The 22,031-nt window shown below is 39.8% G+C and overlaps 1 protein-coding gene across 1 annotated transcript in view; it reads right to left on the bottom strand.

Moving 5' to 3' along the window:
* Nucleotides 1-22,031, bottom strand: part of TMEM254 (transmembrane protein 254) — a 712,540-nt gene that overhangs the window by 664,217 nt on the left and 26,292 nt on the right. The window contains exon 2 of the mRNA XM_044056284.1: nt 10,114-10,217. Coding sequence (XP_043912219.1) covers nt 10,114-10,217 — 104 coding nt within the window. The remainder of the gene's footprint in view (nt 1-10,113; nt 10,218-22,031) is intronic.

The raw sequence follows: 22,031 nt of genomic DNA, 5'->3' as shown, positions 1-22,031 counted from the left end.
TTACTTTCTACTACTCTGCATATTCGTTTACCAGTCACCCTCTCCAAAAACTTCCATGCTGTATGACAGGAGTTTAATACCTCTAATAAACTGCCTACAGTTGTGTATGCCCCCTTTGTTCTTGTACATTGGCACTAAAATGCTTATTCTCCAGTCATCTGGGATAAGCTTTTTTCTCCACACTGAGACACTTCTCCCCTAGCTCACCTAAAATTTTGATCATATTTGCTGTGACCTCATCCACGCCTACTGCTTTTCCTTACTTAATTTCCTCATCAATGTTCTAGTGTGGGCTCCTCTTCTTTCATTGTAGCCTGCGCCTGAGGCAGTACAGTTTCTGTGGGGTTTTCTTCATTCAGACATTTCTGGAAGTACTCCTTCCATCTGCATTTAATGTCCTGTGCTGGTAAGCAAGTTGTTGCTGGCTTCCCTTATGAAGGGTGTCTCATGACTATCTTTTTTATCTTTCTGCTTATGCCTTGGAACCTGATAAAGAGTTCCATTATGCCATCTACAGAATTACTTTCCAGAAAGTGCTAGAGTGCCTCTGATGCATTGTTCTTTGCTACAGCAGCTCTTCTCTTAGCTTCTTTGTTAGCCAACCCATATTCCTTCTTAGCTTGGTCTATCCTTTCTATCTCCCACACTTTCCTGTACACTTTTCTTTTGAGGACCTCTTGGACTTCTGAATTCCGCCACCAGCTTCCCTTATGTACCTTGTTTCCATAACTGGTTCAGCTGCTTATCTGTTCTATAGTCCTCACACATGCTGTTTTGAGGCACTTCCATTCTTCAACTCCACCTACTGTATTTCCTCTTCTTCCTGAGGCTCTAAGGCCCAGAGTATTTCCTTGAACTATTTATTGTGCTTTCAGTAAATTTCCAGAGCTTCAGAGTAAAAATCAACATTTTTATTTCAGAACTCCCTCACATTTGCAGCTATTCTGCTATTACATCTTAATATACACATATTACACACACACACACACACACACACACACACACACACACACACACACACACACATATATATATAAAATGCATACTACATATGTATATATCCAAAATCGCACCTTCATGGAGAAGGAAGAACAGTCAAATAGCAGTTCCACTATGAATGGTCAAGTAATGTCTGCACAGTTTCAACATGATGAACACAGCCACTTGTAACTTCACTGGGGGGGGGGACATTTTTTGCAGGGGGGCATGCTGCCCTGCAACCCCCACATGGGGTCTTCTCCCCCGAACCCTACTTACTTTTATATACTAACAGCATGGACAAAATGAAAAAGTTTAAAAATAATGAATCACCCCTAGCACTGGAACAGAAACAGCACCAACAATGACCACTCATGAGGCAAAAGGATGGATCTGCTGAGCTTGTCCATTATCATGTTGGGCTTCCCCAGAATGTGCATTGCTACCAGAAAGCAACTAGAGGCTATTGCCCACTGCCACACTCTGAGGACTTCTCAATATAGAGGGTAAGACCTGACTCCTCCTTGTTTGCTGATATACCAGTTGACCAACATGCTGCCCATTTGGATTGTAATTGTTCCCAGAGGGAGGGTGCCCTGGAATTCTCACAATGCTGACAGCACCGCTCTCATCTCCAGGATGTTTATATGAAAACTGGTACATTTGAGGAACCAAGTGGCTTGAACTGTCTTTCTCAGATAATGCCCCCACCCTACTTGGGAGGTGTCCGTAGTCACTTCAGCCTTGCAATGGGGCAGGTATGGGTGAACTTGCTGAGGCTGATCTAATTGAATCCACCATTTAAGATAGTCCTTGCAAGTTTGAGTTATTCTTATTGCTGCTGACATATGGCGGGTGAAAAAGGACCATTGAGTTTGCAGCATCCACTGTAAAACTCTCATATGGTATCTCACCAGAGGAACTAGAGTAATGGCTGCCACCATCAAACCCAGAGCTTGTAACACTTTCCTGACTGAAATTTTTGAACTGCAAATTATCTTCCTTGCTTGGTTTCTGATGTTGAGAAGACAAGGATAGGGAATGGAGGCAACCAGAGATGATGTGTCGAAGAGTGCTCCAATGAACTCTAGTCTTTGGGTGGGTTGCAGTTGAGACTTTGCATGATTTATTGTGATTCCCAGCATCAAACAAGTCTGCAATACCTGATCTGTCGCTTGTACCAACTGATGCCAGGTTGCAGCGGTGAGATGCCTGTTGTCCATATAAGGAAACACACAGATTCCTTGCAGTCTCAAATGAGCTGTTACTATCACCATACATTTGGTAAACACTCTGTGGGGCCACAGTGAGTCCAAAGGGCAGAGCTCTGAACTGGAAATGACTGGCTCCCACCCAGAAGTGAAGGTGCCTCCTGGATTGTCTGTATATTTTTTGACAGTACTCATCCTGGAGGTCTAATGAGCACATCCAATCATCCTTGCCCAAAAAAGGGTAGAATTGACTGTACCATGACCATCCAGAACTTTGTATGCATGACTGGCTTGTTTAACACACTCAGATCCAAAATTGGTCTCCAGGCCCCTGTTTTATTTGGAATTACAAAGAACCTTGAGTAAGTCCCGGATACTTTCTGGTCTGGTGGGACCTCTTGGATCGCTCTTTTTTCTAGCAACTGTAAGACCTGTTGAGTTGCTGGCTCCCAGTGACTGGGTGGAACATCCGGAAGCTTGTCTGTCATCGGAACTGGGAAGGGAAAATGGCATGGAATAACCTCAGGTAATAATTCTCTGCACTAAAATATCATTTGTTAAACCTAGGCAGGCTGATTAGTGCACAGAAAAACGTCCCCTGATTGCCTCCACAGGACGACAATCGGACCTCCATTCAGGAGCATTGATAGAGTCTGTCAAAGAATGTTTCTTTGAACCCATTATTCTGTGGGCCTCCGCTGCCTCTTGGGAGTCTTTTATTATTACTGTTTCCCCCTCTGCCTCCGGGAGAACCAGTAAGAGACTGGACCTTGTGACTTCCATGAATCCATTTTATGACCCTCTCACTGAATCCTTGAAAAGGATCGTTGGGGGTTGAAAAACGTAGTCCAATGGTAGAAAGCATTTTCCCATCTTTCTCACACCTGGAAAGCATTTCTTTCACTGTAGGGCTAAAGAGTGATGATCCATCAAACGGTGCATTGATGAACGAAGACTTAAAAGGCTCCATAAAGTCACATAGAGGCGCATCCAGGCTTGTCTCCTCATGGCTAAGCCTGAACCTGCTGTCCGTGCAGTACCCTCTGTAGAGTTGGTTAACAACCCCATAGACGAATTAACCACAGACTGTAAGGTATTTAACTAAGGAGCAACAGTGTTTGAACCTCCTCGGTCACAACCTTTGCCAACGAGCTGGAAAGTTCCTTGATTAAGTCCCTTTGCAGTCTCATAAAATGGGCTAAATAATTCAACAATCAGATAGGAAAAGTCACTGAAGCGTAAACTCACCTCTCCACTCTGTCCATCGACCTAGACTCCCTGTTAGGAGGATGGACAGTCGAACTCTCCTCTGCGAGTTTTCTTTGTGGCTGCTGCCACAACCATGGCATCAACCAGTATGCCCTTACTCCAATAATGCCTTTCTACTGGGGGTGCCATGATCCTATCAGGTCTTTTTGGTACTGGCTTGACCGAATCTGGCTCCTTCCACGGCTTCTGACAAATCAAATCCACTAATTCATCGGGAGGCAGGGCACCCCGGGAGGAAGCTGGGCCAGCGCCAAAAGCCTTCAAGTACACTCATTCCTCAGAGGAAGGGGTGTTGGGAGACCAACCACCCTTCTGTTTTAGGAGTTCAAGGATGCCTCCAAAGGAGACGTCTTCGGGTGGTGGGTTGTGGGACCCTTCCTCTTCATTGAAATCAGTATCTGTTGTAAGTCAAGGTGTTTCCTCTTACACCTCCTCTTCAGAAGGACTTCTTTGGTGGGATGATCCGGGGAAGTATCAGAAGAGGTAGGGATCCCAAACTGGGTAGACTGAGGGCCCTGGGCTGGCTGTCTCTGTGGTGTGGAATGATGGGGATCATGCAACAGAACCAGATGAGTAGCCAGAACTGGGTCTAAGGGGGGAGGATCAGTCTGCTCCAAAGATTCAGAGAAGACCTTCTGAACCACCTTGAAGGTGACCTCCCCAAGAAGGAGGAAACCAAGGGAGCAGATGTCAAGGGTCGCTGGTCTGCTGACCCCCCCCCCCACTCCCAAAGGACGACCACCTGAGGAGGAAACCAGAGCCGAGCTGTTTGGCACCAAGGCTCCAGAAGGGAGGGAAGGCTCCAAAAACATCAGAGTTGATCCCACCCCTCAGACCCGACATGGAGGCTTCATCTCTGGGAGCCCTCCTGATCCAAAAACGTCAGGGCAGAGAAGCTAAAGGTCACAGTTGGATCCAATGAAACCAGTTTCCTCAGATTCAACCCAGATGGGCCCAGGTCAGAGGAGAAGTGGAAGATGGAGGATGCCCCAAATCCGAAGGGGTCAGAACTAACAAGGTACCCTTCTGGATATGCTCGGTGACCGGCTCCCTCACCATTCTGACTACATCTGCTTCGTGAGGCTTCAGGTCAAACAAGAGGATACAACAGAAGCAAGCTTGGAGTGTCTCTCCAAAAAAGGAGAAGGGAGCCGAGATGGAGCCAAATCTATAGAAGGCGAATAAGTATGCCAAGGCAAGGATTTTGAATCTTAAGACTTTGAATCTGAATCTACCTTCTTCTTTAGCTCCAAAGATGAAGAGGTCTTCTTCGGATCTGAGACCTTTGAATCAGCCGGAAAAATTGGATCTGATTTCGGGAACTTTTTTTGTCGGCTCCGATGAGGATGGAATTTTGGCCAACCTAGGCCTTTTTTCATGCTTGTGAGTAGAAGTCAAGGGAAATCCAAGGAAGAACTAGAAAGGATTAGGTAGGAGACAAAATAAGGACAGTTAAGAAAGTCTTTTTTTTTTTGTTTTGGAGAAGGCAGCAATGCAGTGAGACGAGAATCAAGGAGAGAGCATGAAAGAAAAAGGAAGGTAGAATATGTCAAAAAATAAGGTAAATATCACCTAGACGATAATGAAGCTTGAGAGCTATCAGTAACCACATCTGGTCACAAAAGAGGCAAACGAGATCTGAGGTGACAGGGCGACAGTGCATTGTAGGTAGGGGACAGCTCGAGACCTCGAATGTTTCCAAGAGGTGTAGTAACGGCCAAGTCGATCTGACCTCGGATCCGGAACCCATTCATGAGGATGAATGAAAACATTCTTAACCCTATATTTGACTATTGCTGAATACTACATACATATATACAAATATTTCAGGCACCAGCAGTAATGGTGTTACAGCCCGCCACTATTCCAAAACAGTCATTCTCACAATAAAAGTATACAAGTTGTTTTAAAAATATGTAAACTAGTGGTTGATTTGATGTAATTTAATAGTCTATTCTATGCATCAGCTACTCTCGCGAAGAACCAATTAGCACATCTCTCATTCGTATATAATCTCTTTTAATTTCTGCAAATCGTTTGGGTTTCTAATACCATAACAGAAATGGACCCCATTACTAAGTCAAAGTATACTGGTTTTATAACTATCATTAGCCAACTGTTTGATATGATAAAAAAACTCAAAGACAGAACAACCCATATATCCAAATCCTCAAATGAAGTTACAGTTTTAATTACTGTGCGCTACATTAAATATTTGTTTTTCAATGTATGTCTCCCAACTCTCATATGCTAAGTTTTGATGCATTTATTATTCTCTTGTGCCCAAATACTCAATTTATTCAAGTTCTTTAGCAGGCTTACCCTATATGTAATCAGGTTACCTATTTTCAAGTCATCTGCATACATACTGAAAGAATACGTCATATGAAAAATATACATTTGAATGATACAACCTAAACAAGTATACTCGTAGAACATAGTCCTGGGGACCCTAACTGTAACCTAGATTTTCATCTGTCCAGTTGCTGTATGATACTTGCCATGTCCTATTTGTAAACCATGCAGCTATCCATCTTATCAAGAGTACATCAATCTAGCTATTCTAATTCATTGATTAGTGTTTTCCATATGAGCCTATAAAAGGCTGAAGTTAAGTATACATGACCCTATCAAAGGCTGAAGTTAAGTCTACATAAATTACATCATAGCACAATTTTTAATTTACAACTCTTATTATACTGTAATGTGTAAAGCGGCATGATTACACACTGAAATCAAGAAAAAGATAAAACTTGTTAAACACTTCTTAAGTGTGACACCTAATTGTAACAGCATGGCTAACTTCAGAGATCCACACTACTATACGAAAAACAGGAAGATAATTAATTAAAAAAAAATATTCTAATTCATTACTAATAATCTTGACAATATTATTTCCAAATTTGGTGGAAATACATAAATATTTTCCTGTCATACTTATTTGGAAACTATTTCATCAAATGAAAATGAATACCTCTAAGCACTCACGTAATGAAGCTGCGTTGAAGAAAGATCTACAACTAGTGACTACCACTCCTCAGGAATTGTCTCTGAAAATGGATGGTTTCCAGCAGAATCTAGAAAATGTTAGAGAGAGCTGCCTTAAACAAACAGATGTACTTAAAGAACTGCTTGAACAACAATAAAAATATTCACCATGGAAACAGCCATGAGTGATATGGATGGGAGACTAAAGGAAGAAGAATCCCAAACTGACTTTCTCCTCAAACGGAATGCGTGGCTTCTAAATTAAATTGATGACCTAGAAAATACAGAAATACAGAAAGAAGACGTAATATCAGAATTTGTGGACTTCCAGAAAAATCGGAAGGCCTGTACGGCACCCTAGGTGGTTGCCTTGATTGCCTACGCCCAAGGCCGTGCAGGATATAATCCCATACTACTAAGGCAACTGCAGCAGTGAACAGATGATGTACATCCTCTTTACCACATGCAGATACTGTACCACATACCATTTGATTCAATAGCAAAGTGCACACATCTCAGTTACATATATTTCTGTCCACAATTCATCAGTCTTAAGGTTAAATCCGGTAATCCATGTAGACATCCAACACAGAACACATAAATAGAGTTGCTTATGTTTGTCTCTTTAGAGTGGAGCACTACTGCACAAGGCACATTTCAGTCTCAGCCCGGGAACAGTGTCTGGTTAAGCAACTTGCTCAAAGTCAAAGGGAGGCAACTAGAAACTGAGGGAAGAAGACCCTGAACTACAGGAAACAGCTTGTTAACAGCTCAAACTGAATCTTCTATGCTAACTTAACCTATTTTATATGCTACTATGCCAGAGAATACTCCAGTATTTCCTCAATCTCTACCAGACTATTTTCAATCACAGATGTACTACATAACAAAACTCTTACAGATGCAATGCATTCATTTAAATAAGCATAATATGTATCTCAAAAGCAGAACTGAACAATTCTGACAACATATGTGTGAATATACCCCTTCCCTTTACTTGCAAAATGTGTTATAATTGTTAAATACATTTTCAGTTTTTACATACTTTCACATCCACTGCACAAAGCTACTAAACAATAACAATATACACAGGCCATTAGAAGCTTACAATGACATGTAAAATTACATAGCAAATACTCCATCGGAAAAGTCTACACAGCTATCTGGTTCCAGAAAAACACAGCAAGAAAGGGGATGAAGAAGTTCATAGGAGGTTACTAGGTTTAAGCTTAGCCAATTCAACCCTTGTTCCCTTAAGGGTCTAGAGATATGGTCTATAAGTAGATCTAAATCAGCACTGATTGCCCCTATCCAAGAGGGACACAGGTGAAACCCCTGGGGTGAATTAGCAGTTTCCCATTCAATCGTCTAAGTTATGCTTAAAAAGAGTTAAAAAGGGGCTCTGTTTAACCTGTATTTGAAGTTTATTCTAAAGGACAGGCATCCTTTGGGAGACATATCGGTTTCTCCAGCAAGTCCTGTTGATGTCACATGCTAGGTTAAAGTCCCTAGAGTGAGTGAATTGTGCACCATTTGACATACAAATGTGCAGCCTTTCCATTATCATTATCGTTTCCATGTATTACGGTTCCTAATAATTCAACAAAAGGAACAATAAAATGTGAAACGCTGTTTAGTACTGCGAAGCATCGATGGTTTTGGATGTGGCAAAACTAAACATGAGGTAACTTAACTGTTGCCTTAGTTTAAACCACTAATTATTTCACATGTACTTGTAATTTAGCAGAGGAAGAAACAGCATATCACAAGATATGGCAGGCACAGTAATCAAAGGTGGGGGGGGGGGGTTAAGACAAGTAAAAAATGCATACATGAGGAATGCCAGTGAAATTCTCAACAATCACTAAGGTTCAACATTCAAGTAAATATGGGATTAAATGCTATACCTGTTGGCCACAGTGGCGCAGCAGTTAGCGTTATCACCTCACAGCAAGAGGTTCTCCGGTTTGATTCTCAGCTGGAGTGCCTTCTGTGCAGAGTCTGCATGTACTCCCTGCAGTCTGGTGAGTTTTAAAGACATGCAGGTAGGTGCCTGTGCTTTTTGTGAAGGATGGGCACCAGGCTAGCAACTCGACACCATAAAAACACCAATGCCAACCATTCTGCGGACTGGTGATCCACTGTGGTGACCCCTAACTGGGAAAAGCAGAAAGACATTACTATTAAATGCTATATCTATGCATGTTCACACTGAAATTAACAACTATACAGATTTAAAACACCAGCTTGCACATAACTTGTTTGTGCACTTTATATTTACGTAAGGCTGAAGTCATAGCTGAAAGTGTCTTTGGGACAGACCATCTACCTGATTAATAAACTGAAGGAAATAAAAATAAACAAATTTCTCAGTTAATACAACAAACTACTATATTCCAACCTCCTTGTATTTGCAGAGTTAAGACACTATTTGCAGATTATAATTATTTCAGACAAAAAGACTGTAAGGCATTTATAGCAGCTAGCCTTCAGCGCAAATAAAGTGACAGGTCCATGAAAACTTATCTTCTTCTAAACATGTTCAGGTGGATCATTTCAGTGGATCAACACAACCTTGATACTCATGACAGGTGTCAGCTTGCATAGACTTTGCTGGAATATGTCCAGGGACATTTAAGAGTATTAAACACAATGATGATGACGGTGACATTATAGTCAAGTAGCAAACAAAGTTAAAGTCTTCTGAATAAGAGCTGAAGTATAGCTCTCAACGAATCAGGGAAAGCCTTAACAGAGTCAAGAGCAATCACTGACAATTTTAAAATGTTAGCAGTATTAAATGACAGAAAAAGAAAATGCTAATCAATACACTTTTTCCAAAGTAAAAAAAAAAAGTTTACAACTCTAACATTGTCATTTATTAAGTGTAGTTTGCCACATTTACTTCAACAATTATTGGTTTGGGGGGGGGGGGGTTAAGAGGCCCAGAGCTAAAGATTGAGTCAAAATCAGGGACAGTTGAGAGATATGGCCTGGAGCCATGGAAAATATTTTTGGCTTTGCCAACTATAAACACAAACTGTTATACTTGAGGCAATTAAGCCAAAGCATACAGATGTGCAGGTCTGAAACAACAAGTTGCAAAGCCACGGGAGTCAGAGAAAGCTCTGAAGCACACTCCCCCCAAAAAGACGTCTTCCAAACAAACACGATAGAAAAAATCGCCTCAGGCATTTAAACCTTTTTTTTCATTCTCAAGCATAGTGACACACATAAATACACACACGCGCGAGCGCACACACACACACACACACACACACACACACACACACACACACACATACACACACATACACACACTCCTTATAAAAAAAAGTTACTACAGACTTAAGGATGTGTGTGCTTTTTGTCTACGAAGGGACACTTAAGTAGCACCTCCTCACTCTCCCAAAACTGTTCACTGTACAATCAGCCAATACAGAGGCCTTTATTAAAAATGCAGACTTGACTGAGGCCTCCATGACTGTAGTTAACATCAATATGTTCTCCTCACAAAAAAGCTAGCAAAATCTAAACAACAAAAAAGCAATAAGATAAATGTTAGTTACAAACGGTGCTTATTGTTTAATAAATAAAAGAAAGAAAATATAACATTAGAAGTGCAGACTGGATTTATGTGACAAATGCTGCAACTCCAGCAACTTACCCAAAATAATTGGCATTCTGGTAGTTGTCCACCAAGTACTTTGAGAGAGCTCCTAGTGGTCCAAACTTATCAAAAGGCACAGTCGAAGGGCTGAACACGACCCACTGTTAAAAAGAAATTAGGCAATTATGTAGTCAACAGTCCATTGAAAACAGCAGTAATAAAAAATAAATAAATAAATGACAGACATACATATCAAAGCCATAAAGGCTTTTTTTTTTTTAAATGTGGCCAGAAATACGGGAGGGGAGATTTTATTTTCAAGAAAACATGCTAGCCAATTTAGGCAGTGGACAATAATGACAGTCATGACCACTATGTGTCAATCACTGAATTTGGCTATAAAAATATCCAGATGGTCCAAAAACTACAACCATAAAAGAAAGCAGTATCTTTCATAGAAAGACGTGACAACAATGAACATTATTAAAAAACTAAATAGCCTAGTACTGTCAATTCTAACAAAAATAATATATAGCAGGTTATTTGGAGTAGTGGTACATCCCTGCACCCAGCTATAAGCTGTTACTTCTTACAGGACACTGGCTCCTTATAATGTTTATAAAATGCAACTCTTTTTCCAGGGTAAGCATCCTTTTTCCAATAGAAGTGCTATGCCTACTGAAAACTCTGTTACTATGTATGTTGCTGCCATATGTTTTGCATACCCTGTACTACAATGCTGCTGTACTCATTCACTATGATGTTAATTAGTGCACACGCCTTCTGCCTCCACTGCAACAGGACCTTCCATTCAGTGGTACTACCCAATCATCAAATGAAATGAATAATAACTAAATGGGAGGAAGTATTTCTTTTTCCAAGGGTGAGGGTGAAGGGTGCATGGATCAACTCTGACTAAGATATATACAGCAGTTCAAATAGTAGAAAAGTGCTAAAAAAGAAATGTTAACATGCTAGAATATTCCACGGAGTTCTGTTGGCACACTGGTCAAAACATTATGCACTTGAGTGATTCATTCACTAATAACCTTCAACCTTGCTCTACAGAAGATTACATGCCTGTGTACAATACCATTTGGAAAGACATCAGTGAATATTTTACTGTTCTATTCACAAATGGCTCTTTAAGGTTTTTACTAAGCAAGTGTTGTACATCTCAGAAGCATCAAGATTACACTGAAAACAGAATTTATATTAACTCTTGCCTACTGCAATTCTGTTCATGGGCTGCTTGAATTACTGATTTATCTACTTTCTGTGTACTTGGTTGCTGCTTCCCTGCAACTTACTGTTTTGATAAAACTGCAAGGTTAATAAGCATGTCTATTCCCAAGAGCACATACTGGAACTTGGGTAATAATACTGTATGTCTCCATGCCTTTCTTGCTTAAGTAATTTTACTAATACTTTGAATTTCACAAATATAACTTGACAGATTTTGTGCTGTGCCATTTATCGTGCATATCTTTTCTATTGTGTGTTTGCCTATACCAAGACAATATAAAGTCTGCCTCTATCAAACAATATCTGCTGATATTTAATGTTAATCCAGATGTTGCCTTTAGGCATGCAGAAAAAATGGTTTAAAACAGGGTTATGATATAGGTAACTTTTGGTTAATACATCACACTGCCTTATTTTAGCTGCAAATGGAAAATTAGCTGTACACTGGCTCTAAATATTGATTTGATCAGCACAGGGGGTCATTTCTGCTTAAAAAATCTGATTTGTACCTGTGGTGCTTTTGCAGCTCCTGCTATTACTGAATGTATACTTCTTGCAAATATTATTCTATCCTGTATGTTTCATCATAGAATTTTGCCAATAGGTAGGTACTGCTGCACCTTTGAGTACTCAGGTGGTCTTTACCGCTCTTTGCAGTTTATGTCTTTTTTGCTGAAACTAAACAGAGTTGTGATACTATCACTTTTAACACACTATCGTTACTTTTACAACTGAAATTCAGTGTACTGTCTCGGAACATAAGGCATTCTTTAGCTATCTCCATAACCTAAAAGGTAGGACCCAGACATGTGCTGAACTAGCTGTGGATGGTATCACGCACACTAATCCTGTGAAAATAGCTATTCTGTTAGCTGACAGGTTTGGCAAAAATTTCACCCCCCCTGTCCCCTTCAAACATTTCACAAAGCATTCCATCTACATCTCTCCCACCTTGCATCTCCAAAGAACTAGTTAATAATGCTCTCTCCAAGGCCAAAAACACAGCCTCTATGGAACCACATGGCATCCCAGCTTGTGTTTTAAATAATCTAAAACATGAGTTAGCAACTCCATTCAGTACTCTCTTCAACCACAGCCTGAGTACTGGTTTTATCCCAGATGAATGGAAAACAGCAAACGTCATCTTCTTTAATAAAGGGAGTGCAGCAACAGTCCCTGGGAATTACAGACGCATAAGCTTAACCAGCCTTATCTGAGAAGCCATGGAATGAATCATCATGGACCTTATAAATAAAAATATAGATGATCTCCAAACCCTTGATCTGACACAGTTTGGTTTTGTCAAAGGCAGATCATGTTTGTCAAACCTGGTGGACTTCTATGAAAAAATCGCCAGAGCCATAGATGAAGGCAAATCTGTGCATACAGCCTACCTTGACTTAGCCAAGGCCTTTGACACAATCCCACATTTGGGCATCATTGATAAACTCTCCCAGTTGAATATCAATACTTATGTCATCAGGTGGGTTTCTAACTGCCTCACCGACAGATCACACTCCGTCAAAGTTGGGGACTTTACCTCAGCCAGCAGACTTGCCACCAGTGGGATTCCACAGAGTCAGTGCTGGGCCACCTATTGTTTGGAGTATACTTCTCGGAAGTTCAGGCCAAAACAGAGGGGCTGTGGCTGACTAAGTTTGTTGATGACTGCAAATTGGATGCAATCATTGAATCCCCAAACAATGTCACTATACTTCAAGAGACTTACACAAACCAGTGACTGGTGCCAAAGCCATGGACTCAAACTCAATGCTAAAAATGCTTATCATCCCCTTCAGTAAAACCGATATCCCTGCAGACTATCATATAAATAATAATACCCTAAGTAACAGCTCAGTAGTGAGAGACTTTGGAAAGCAAGTTGACTGTAGCCTAAACTTTGACCACCATGTTTCTACTGTAGTAAGGAAGGCATTTTACACTGCACACCTCATTAGCAAAAGCATTGCCTCCAGAGCAAAAGAGGTTATAACACCCCTGTACTCGACCATCATCAGGCCAGTAATTGAATGCAATGCTTCCTTTCGTCTGTACCTTACCAGGCACCTGCAGCAACTTTAGAGACCTCAGAGATTTCTAACCAAGAAAACTCAGGGTTTCCAGCACGTCATACAATGATAGACTGAAGTCACTGTCACTGTACTCAGTAGCATACAGACTACTCAGAGGTGACTTTTGCCTGGCCTACGAAGCAATCTCGGATCCAAACCTAATGGAAATGCTGCACATCCGCAAATCAAATTGGACAAGTGTCACCCACTCCAGGGACCATAACTTGGTCTGTGACATAAATAGGACCTGCTGGAGAGACAGATATGTCTCTCAGAGATTACCACTCCTCTGGAATAGGCTACCAATTCACATCAAACAAAGCCCCTCTATGACCCTGTTTAAGCATAGCCTGGATGACTGGATGGGAAACCGTAGATTCCTGCTGGGGATTTCACCTATGACCTCCTAGATATGGGCAGGCATTGCTAACTAAGATCTCAAGTTTAGACAAGAGCCTTTATATTGGGTTTCTCTAGTATTATATTTGGTACACACGGCTAGGCTTATAAAGACCTTCGGGTCAAAAGCCCAGTAACCACCAATGAACCTATAAGGTGCTGCTGTGGTAATGGAACTCACCAGCTTGTTGGAACCACAGAAGGTGCTGCAGTAGTAACAGACCACTCCTACTTGTAGGAACCACAGAAGGTGCTACAGTGGTAATGGAACCACTGAGGGTACTGCTATGGTAATGGAACTCACCCAACTCATAGGAACTGCAAAAGGTGCTGCTGTGGTAATGTACCTTGCCACTCATAGGGACCGCAGAAGATGCGGGGGATGGTAATGGATCTCTCCCACTTGCAGGGAGCGCAGAAGGTGCTGTGGTGGTAATGGAACTCACCCACTTGTAGGAACCACAGAAGGTACTGCAGTGGTAAAGGCACTCTCTCACTAGTAGTAAGCGCAGAAGGTGCTGCCGTGGTAATGGAACTCAACCACTCATAGGAACCGTAGAAGGTGCTGCAGTGGTAATGGAACTTGTCCACTTGTAGGAGCCATAAGAAGGTGTTGCGGTGGTAATGGAACTCGTCCACTTATAGGAAGTGCAGAAGGTGTTGCAGAGGTAATGGAACTCCTCCACTTGTAGGAATCACAGAAAGTGCTGTGGTGGTAATGGAACTCTCCAACTCATAGGAACCACAGAAGGTGCTGCTGTGGTAATGGAACTCGCTCACTCATAGGAACCGCAGAAGGTGCTGCAGTGGTAATGGAATTCACCCACTCATAGGAACCACAGAAGATGCGGGGGTGGTAATGGAACTCTCCCACTTGCAGGGAGCACAGAAGGTGCTGTGGTGGTAATGGAACTCACCCACTCATAGGAATTGCAGAAGGTGCTGCAGTGGTAATGGAACTGCGGTTCCTATAAGTGGTCGGGATGGAGCTGTGGTGGCAATAGAACTCGACCACTTGTAGGAACGGCAGACGGTGCTGTGGTGGTAAAGGAACTCTCCCACTTGTACTAAGCACAGAAGGTACTGCAATGGTAATGGAACTCGCCCACTCATAGGGAGCACAGAAGGTACTGCGGTGGCAATGGAACTCACCCGCTCGGTTGCTGCTAGCACTTACTCAATAGCTTGTCGCTCACTTGCCAACATAATGGTACCTGGGTAGACCACATTGAAACTTGCCTAGCTACACCGTGGGGTTAATATACTGATGTTGGCAGTCTTATCTAGTAAAGCAGCACCCAGACTGTAGCATTACATCTACTCCCAGGTAGCACAAAGTCTTCAACAGCACTGTAAACCTTGCCCTCTACACCCCTCCCACCATCCTTAAACAGCCACTAATTTATACAGGAATCCTGTGGCATCACTCACCCTAATTCTTCCAAATGCCTCGTCTACACAGTGAGGTGACTTATATAACATAAATGAATTACCATTGAAGACCACTGTAACAATGGAGATGCATTTCTGCAGAAGCAGCACTCCCTGGGCACATGCCAGTTTAACACATAAGGATATAAAGCAGATTATTTACTTTCTGGAAATGAACCTTGATCCTAACTGAATCTTTACCAAAGATACTACCCTAATTCTTACTTCCCTGAAAAACCCATTGCTTACCAGATACCTAGAATTCAGTCCAGGGACAACATGCACCTCTCCCAAGAAATGCTAAGGCCTGTGGGTGCCACATCTAAATTTATGCATCATTAAAAATATGTTAAATCTGCTTGTAAACAGTGTATACATATATAATCATGTTTTACAATGATTACTACCTATACAATCCTGATTTTATACTAATGACTTGTGGCTGAAACCTAAAGACCTTGTCCTTCACTCTTAGCAGTTTATATCAACCATTTCACAGCCAAACACCTGGCTCAAGTTATACAGGCAGAATGCTTCTATTAGTAACAAAAAATTGCACACCACTACTTACATCTACAAGCAATTCTGACCAAGAATCTAATTATCTGATTTATGAATGGTTGGCTGCTTGTCTGTTCACAGCAACTAACAATGGCTATGAGATTAGTGTACAAGCCACTTCCCATTAACCTGGCGGTTAACCATAAAATCACAAAGACTACTGTGTTATTTTGGCCAATCAGCTCTATAATCAGGGTGGTTTCATAACCTGAGACCAAAACATTAAGGTTAGACTACTGGTAAAATTCTTATCAATCTTTTAAGTTCTGAGCATTTTCAGAGGGTCTTGCTCCTTGCGACTATGTCTGCTCTTCAAAAGTAGCTATCAAGCATAGGGCCCAGGAGACCAATAGCCTAGCTCACTTTCTCCATTTGCTCCAGAGCACTGTTTGGTTAAGTCTTGCTCAGAGTCACACAGTAGTTAAATGATGGCTAAGGGAATCAAACCCTAAACTACAGGAAGTATCTCAATAACAGCTCACAGCCTTAATCTCCTGCACTACTTCTTTGTACATAAAAGCTTCTATCTCCAAACAGCAACCATTTATGAATTTGTATAGAATGATATTGGTATAATAATCTATAAAACATCATTAATCGGGACTCCAACCATTAAAGACAAAGCGGTAGCTGCATTTTGAATTTTAATGAAAAAAAAATCTCATTTTTAATGTTATTTTATGTCTTAATATATACAAAACTAACAATGTCACTTTTATATATATAATACATGCTGTTTTTAGGTCTGAAACTCCGGCAATGGGAACTATTTAGATTTTGATAGCTATTGTTTGTTTACTCTGAAAAGAATGGAAAGCTACACATTTGTTTTCAACTGATTCTAATGCACAAGTTGTCAATTTTCAAAGGCTATTCTGGCTTAAGTTCTACCTTAACGTCTCTTTACTTTTTCAACACATTCCTACGCATTTTTAGAAGAACACCCTTTGATAATCCTACTTTCATTTTGTTTAGCAAAGCAAAATAGTTTTAGGGAAAGTAGGCCCTGACTGAACATGAAAACTGGGCATACTTTGCTATGAGACAAAAAAAAAAAAACATGACAAAACATCACTTCTTGCTCAAGAAGAGCATTTCTTTTTTGTTTTGTTTTGCTTTTTGTTCATAAGAACACATCATTGACATAGTTCAGACACATAATAAGACTGCCAGCCTAAAACACAAAATATGCATTTTTTTAACCAAATGGCAAAATCACAGCAACACAGATCTATCTGGTTTCCAGAGAATAATTTTAAAAAAATAACATTTCTGCAAAAGAAAACAGTCCCTGAAGAAGATCACAGTGTCTTCCAGATTGTCGGAAGAGCACTATGAACATCTGCTAAGAGTAAGCGATACTGTGTATTTGGAGAGCATAGTAATAGGACATGAGTTGACTATAATATATGAGTCTATTGATGGGACCTAGCAATAAAGGACCATTTCTCTGTAACCATATGAAAAATTACAACAAATTTCTCAAAATAATTTATCATAACCCTAAGCTACAAAATGTGCTTAGCTGGTGGTTTCATCTGTAGAAACATATCCGCAAATATATCTTTGTGTTATGCAGTGTACTGCACATGAAGCCAAACTTGGTTGGGGGAAGGGAGTGTCAAGTGACAAAAACGTCCTTATTCAAGAGATATTAATATGGTTTTGGTATGTTTGTTTTTTTACTTCTGATGCAATGACAACTCAGGATTGAGAATTCTAGGCCATTATTGTACTCCATTATTGTACTCAGAATATTGATGAGAAGCTCAGCACATAGCCTACAATGAAAACCAAGTATAATGCAACATGACAAGGCTGGTACTAAACTCATATGAACTAAAGCTACTTGGGCCCTTCTTTGAAAAGCTATATATCTCTCTACCCCCTCTCCCTTGAGCCATCATTACAAAACATTCAGGTAATAACATGGTGTTCCACTACAAAACACAATGAAATCTGTAATTCTAACATCACAGCTTCTACTGCAGAATGCTTCCAAATTCAACTCCTCAGCTTTAGCCAATTAGAAGCATGGCAATCTAGTCACAGACTGTTCCAAGTGAATTTTTCTGGCAAAATACATATATATTTTTATCTAATAATAACTCAGAAAAAAAGCATTTTTTCTATATCTCAAATCAGTATTTTTTTCTTTTTGACTGTTCTGTATCCATACCTATTCTACACTATTGACAGTCTCCTCATCACATAAATTCTCACACATCTCAAAATAATCTACAAGCCTACAGACTAAACACAATCTATTATTCTCCATTCAACTACCAGTTTTCTCAAATAAACCCTCCCTACTTCCTTTTTTAACTACATCTTCATCCTCTAACCTTTATACCTCTCTATTTCTTACATTTTTGAAACACTTTTCTCTTGCAATTCCTCAAACTAGTACCGCATCTCCCACTTCCACACTTAACATCCTACGAGCATCCTTTGCCGTCACAATTCCAGCAAAACTCTTAGTGGGTCCTCCAAGCAAAATATTTCTGAACCTCGTCTCCCAATCACACCCTATTTATATCAGCAATCATTAATCCTACTATTCAAGTATAATTATCCAAACCTATAGCTATTTACTTACAAAGTGGGTATTAAACATAAAAACAAGCAAAAATACCTCTACCCGTACCATCATACCTCCATAGCCATAAAAATTTGTGGCTCTGCCATGAAACAAAGAAAAATAAAGAAATTGCCCTGTCAGGCTATAACTTTATCAGATTACAAAGAGACAAGAAAATAAGCTGGTGCATTTTCTGCAAAAACACACTAGACACCCCCCCCAAATCCTGACAATTTTAACTCAGACATCTAAAGCCTAATGCTAAAACTAAACAGTCATGCGACAATCAAAATCATGGGTATAGGTAACAATTCTAAAACACTGGAAGATATTTTGTGCTGGGCCTACTCAATAACACCTCATGAAGCCACAATACTGTGTGATGCTCATATACAAACTTGTAAATCACACAATCCAAATCCAACCAATTATATATATATATATATATATATATATATATATATATATATATGGGTCTACTTTTGACCTAACTTTCATTTGCCTGACACTCATTTGCCTGACCCTATTTGACTGAAATTTAATTTGCCTGACACTTCATTTGCCTGACGCTTCATTTGCCCGACAAGTATTATTAGCAAGAAAATGGAATATGCCCCCTTCCCCACTGCAGTGCGACCCTGGAGTTAGAATATATAGTTAGGGGGTGTGGGGGCACAGCCCCCCACAACGAGGGGGTGTGGGGGGTGAAGCCTCCCACTGACTTTTCTGTTACTAAGCAATATTACATCAAAAGTTAACAATATCATATGAAATGAAGTGGGGGGCTTTGCCCCCCACACCCCCCTAACTATATATTCTAACTCCAGGGTTGCACTGCAGTGGGGAAGGAGGCATATTCCATTTTCTTGCTAATAATACTTGTCGGGCAAATGAAGTGTCAGGCAAATGAAATTTCAGTCATTTGGTCTCAGGCAAATGAGTGTCAGGCAAATGAAAGTTAGGTCAAAAGAAGTAGACCCATATATATATATATATATATATATATATATATATATATATATATACATATGAAGAAGATAACCCATCTTACAACCACAACAACTAAATATAAGAAAGCCACAGCCAAACAATCAACCCACAAATAAATCTTAACACCCTCTCCAAATAAAATATCATCTCACGGTCCTCTCTCAGGTAGACTAAGTGACCACTTACCATTCTACACCATAAGGTGCCTAAGGAACAGCCCCAAGACACATCAATACAGCCTGGTAAGTAAAAGTGGTACTTTTCTTGGAGGCACATGTTAATATACTACATCTCCTTAACTGGATGTCATGAAAGACCACCCCCACAGATTGTGCTGTCTCTGAGTTCAATAAAATTGTTTTTTTAATCACAGTATTTTAATCACAGTAATCTCCCTCAGAATAAAAAAAAAAGAGTCCAATTCAACTCTGCTCCATGGATATCATTTACAATTACACAACTCATGAAACAAAGAAGCAAAGCATGGGAGGTCTGAACAAAAAATAAATAAAACAGTTTCTACTTTACTGACATAAAAACAACTAAGAAACCAAACAAAACTTACAAGAAAGATAAGAAAACCTGTTACTAAACCAATCAAAACATCTACACTAATAAATAGTCCAAAATTGTTCTGGGCCTCAATAAGTAAATTATTAAATCCAGGACAAACTACATAACCAACACCATGCACAGAAATAAAAATATAACAAAGCCAACCAATTCAATATCTACATTACAGACAGCACAGTCATTAACAAACCAGGTAGCTAATCAAACATTTGATGTTCCTCGTTAATCATATAACCTTCTTCAACATATCCCTTTCCAATCAGTTTTCACAAATACCTCAAATTAAAGCCTACTACAACTGGCACTGCAATCTACCTGGTGAATATCTTAAAATAGCAGCTGAGGCTATTACCTATTCAGTTTCAGTTCTGATAAATTGATCCATACCTGAAAATAAAGTCCCCTCGTTATGGGAAAAAAACATTCATTATTACACTATATAAGGGTGAATTCATTACAGATCTTTCAAACTATATGCCAACTGCCATTTTATCTCCTATATCAAAAATATTAGAACAAGAATGCATTCATATGTAACTTCTCAACTATCTAACAGATAACCAGCTTCTGTCTGCTGTCAAACTGGCTTCTGCCCTCATCACAGGACAACTGTTTTGCTGAATTTTGTTAATTCTGTCAACAACCTTAGAAATGCCAGAAGCTTAGTCTCCACCATCTTCCTAGACTTCTCAAAAGCTTTTGAATCTGTCTCCCACCAGAAACTCAAACTGTCATCCTTATAGCTCACCAACTCTTCACTGCAATGGTTCCATAGCTACCTCTAAAATACATCACAAGCAGTGAAATGGAAAAAAAATGATTTCCCCACCTTCTTTCCATTAAGTACTGCTGTCTCACAAGGATCTATAATAGGCCCCATACTCTTCTACATATTTATCAATGACCTCTACACTGCTTTAACAATGTTACCATAGTTCAATACACCGATGACTCAACCCTAATCTGCTTTGCCAAATCTTTTTCTAAGCTCCAAGACCTTACACAATTCTTCTGATCAATTGAAACTCGGCTAAATTCACAATTATTTCTAAACCCTAAAAAAAAAGTATACTCCAAAACACATTCTACCAAAACAACACTATTTATTATTGTCTCTGCCAACACCATGACACAATAAACTACACAAAACTACTGGGTGTCATAGGTTCATAGGTAGGTACTAGGCTATCGGCCCAAGGGCCTACGTAAGCCTAGCCAACAAGGTTCCCTGGCTTACGCCACCCAAGAAAGTTATTTTCCTGTGCCACTGTCGAGCAGAGACACAGAAGTGATCCCCAGGGTGTATTTCCTATTTCCCATCCACTCATCAAGATTTTTCTTGAATCTTAGATGACAAGTTGAAATTCGACTACCCTATATCACACATGGTTAAAAACATCATCAAAATCTGGTTATATTATACAGAGTAAAAAAAAATAAAATAACTACCTCACTGACATAGTCTGAAAACATATACAATCTACTTTCTAACTACCATCTCTCCTCTATGCTGCCCCAATCTTCACCAACCTTCAAATCTCGCAACTATCCAAGGTTGAGCAATAACAAGGAAAAAACAACCACTTCCAAAGCCAATAACTAGTCCCCAAAGCTCTCGATAACCACACTGAAGTGTATAATTATAAACTCCACATAGGACAGTCTTCAAAAAACACACTTTAATGTAAAAATCCACAGAAATCAGTCAAGCGCTTTCGTCACAGTGACTTAATCAGAACAAATCTAAGTAAATTAACATCCCTTTTATACATTTAATTAATTAGTTGGTTAACCAATTAAAAAATTAAAAAAAAAACATTTAAAACAGTAAAAAATGTGTATAGTAAACAGTTGATTGTAAAACCACTAACCAAATTATATATAAGTTCAAAAGGAAACCCCTATAAAATATGTAAATATATAAATATGTAAAAATCTTATAAGTTTAGATTAAATTATCAAATAAATCATATTTTATTAGCTCTATACCTGAGCTCAGGTTTTACACTAATGGCGTCGTTTATGCCTGGAAATTCACTAGCATTGACCTTGAGTTGCCATCTGGTTTCTGCCCTTAGCAACTTTTTGGTCCAATCCTCCCCTCTGAAAAAAGGTTGAGCAAT

Source organism: Protopterus annectens, chromosome 14.part0 (genome assembly GCF_019279795.1).
Source record: "Protopterus annectens isolate FY-2018-M chromosome 14.part0, PAN1.0, whole genome shotgun sequence".
Classification (NCBI taxonomy): domain Eukaryota; kingdom Metazoa; phylum Chordata; order Ceratodontiformes; family Protopteridae; genus Protopterus; species Protopterus annectens.
This window is presented reverse-complemented; position numbering and strand designations above follow the sequence as displayed.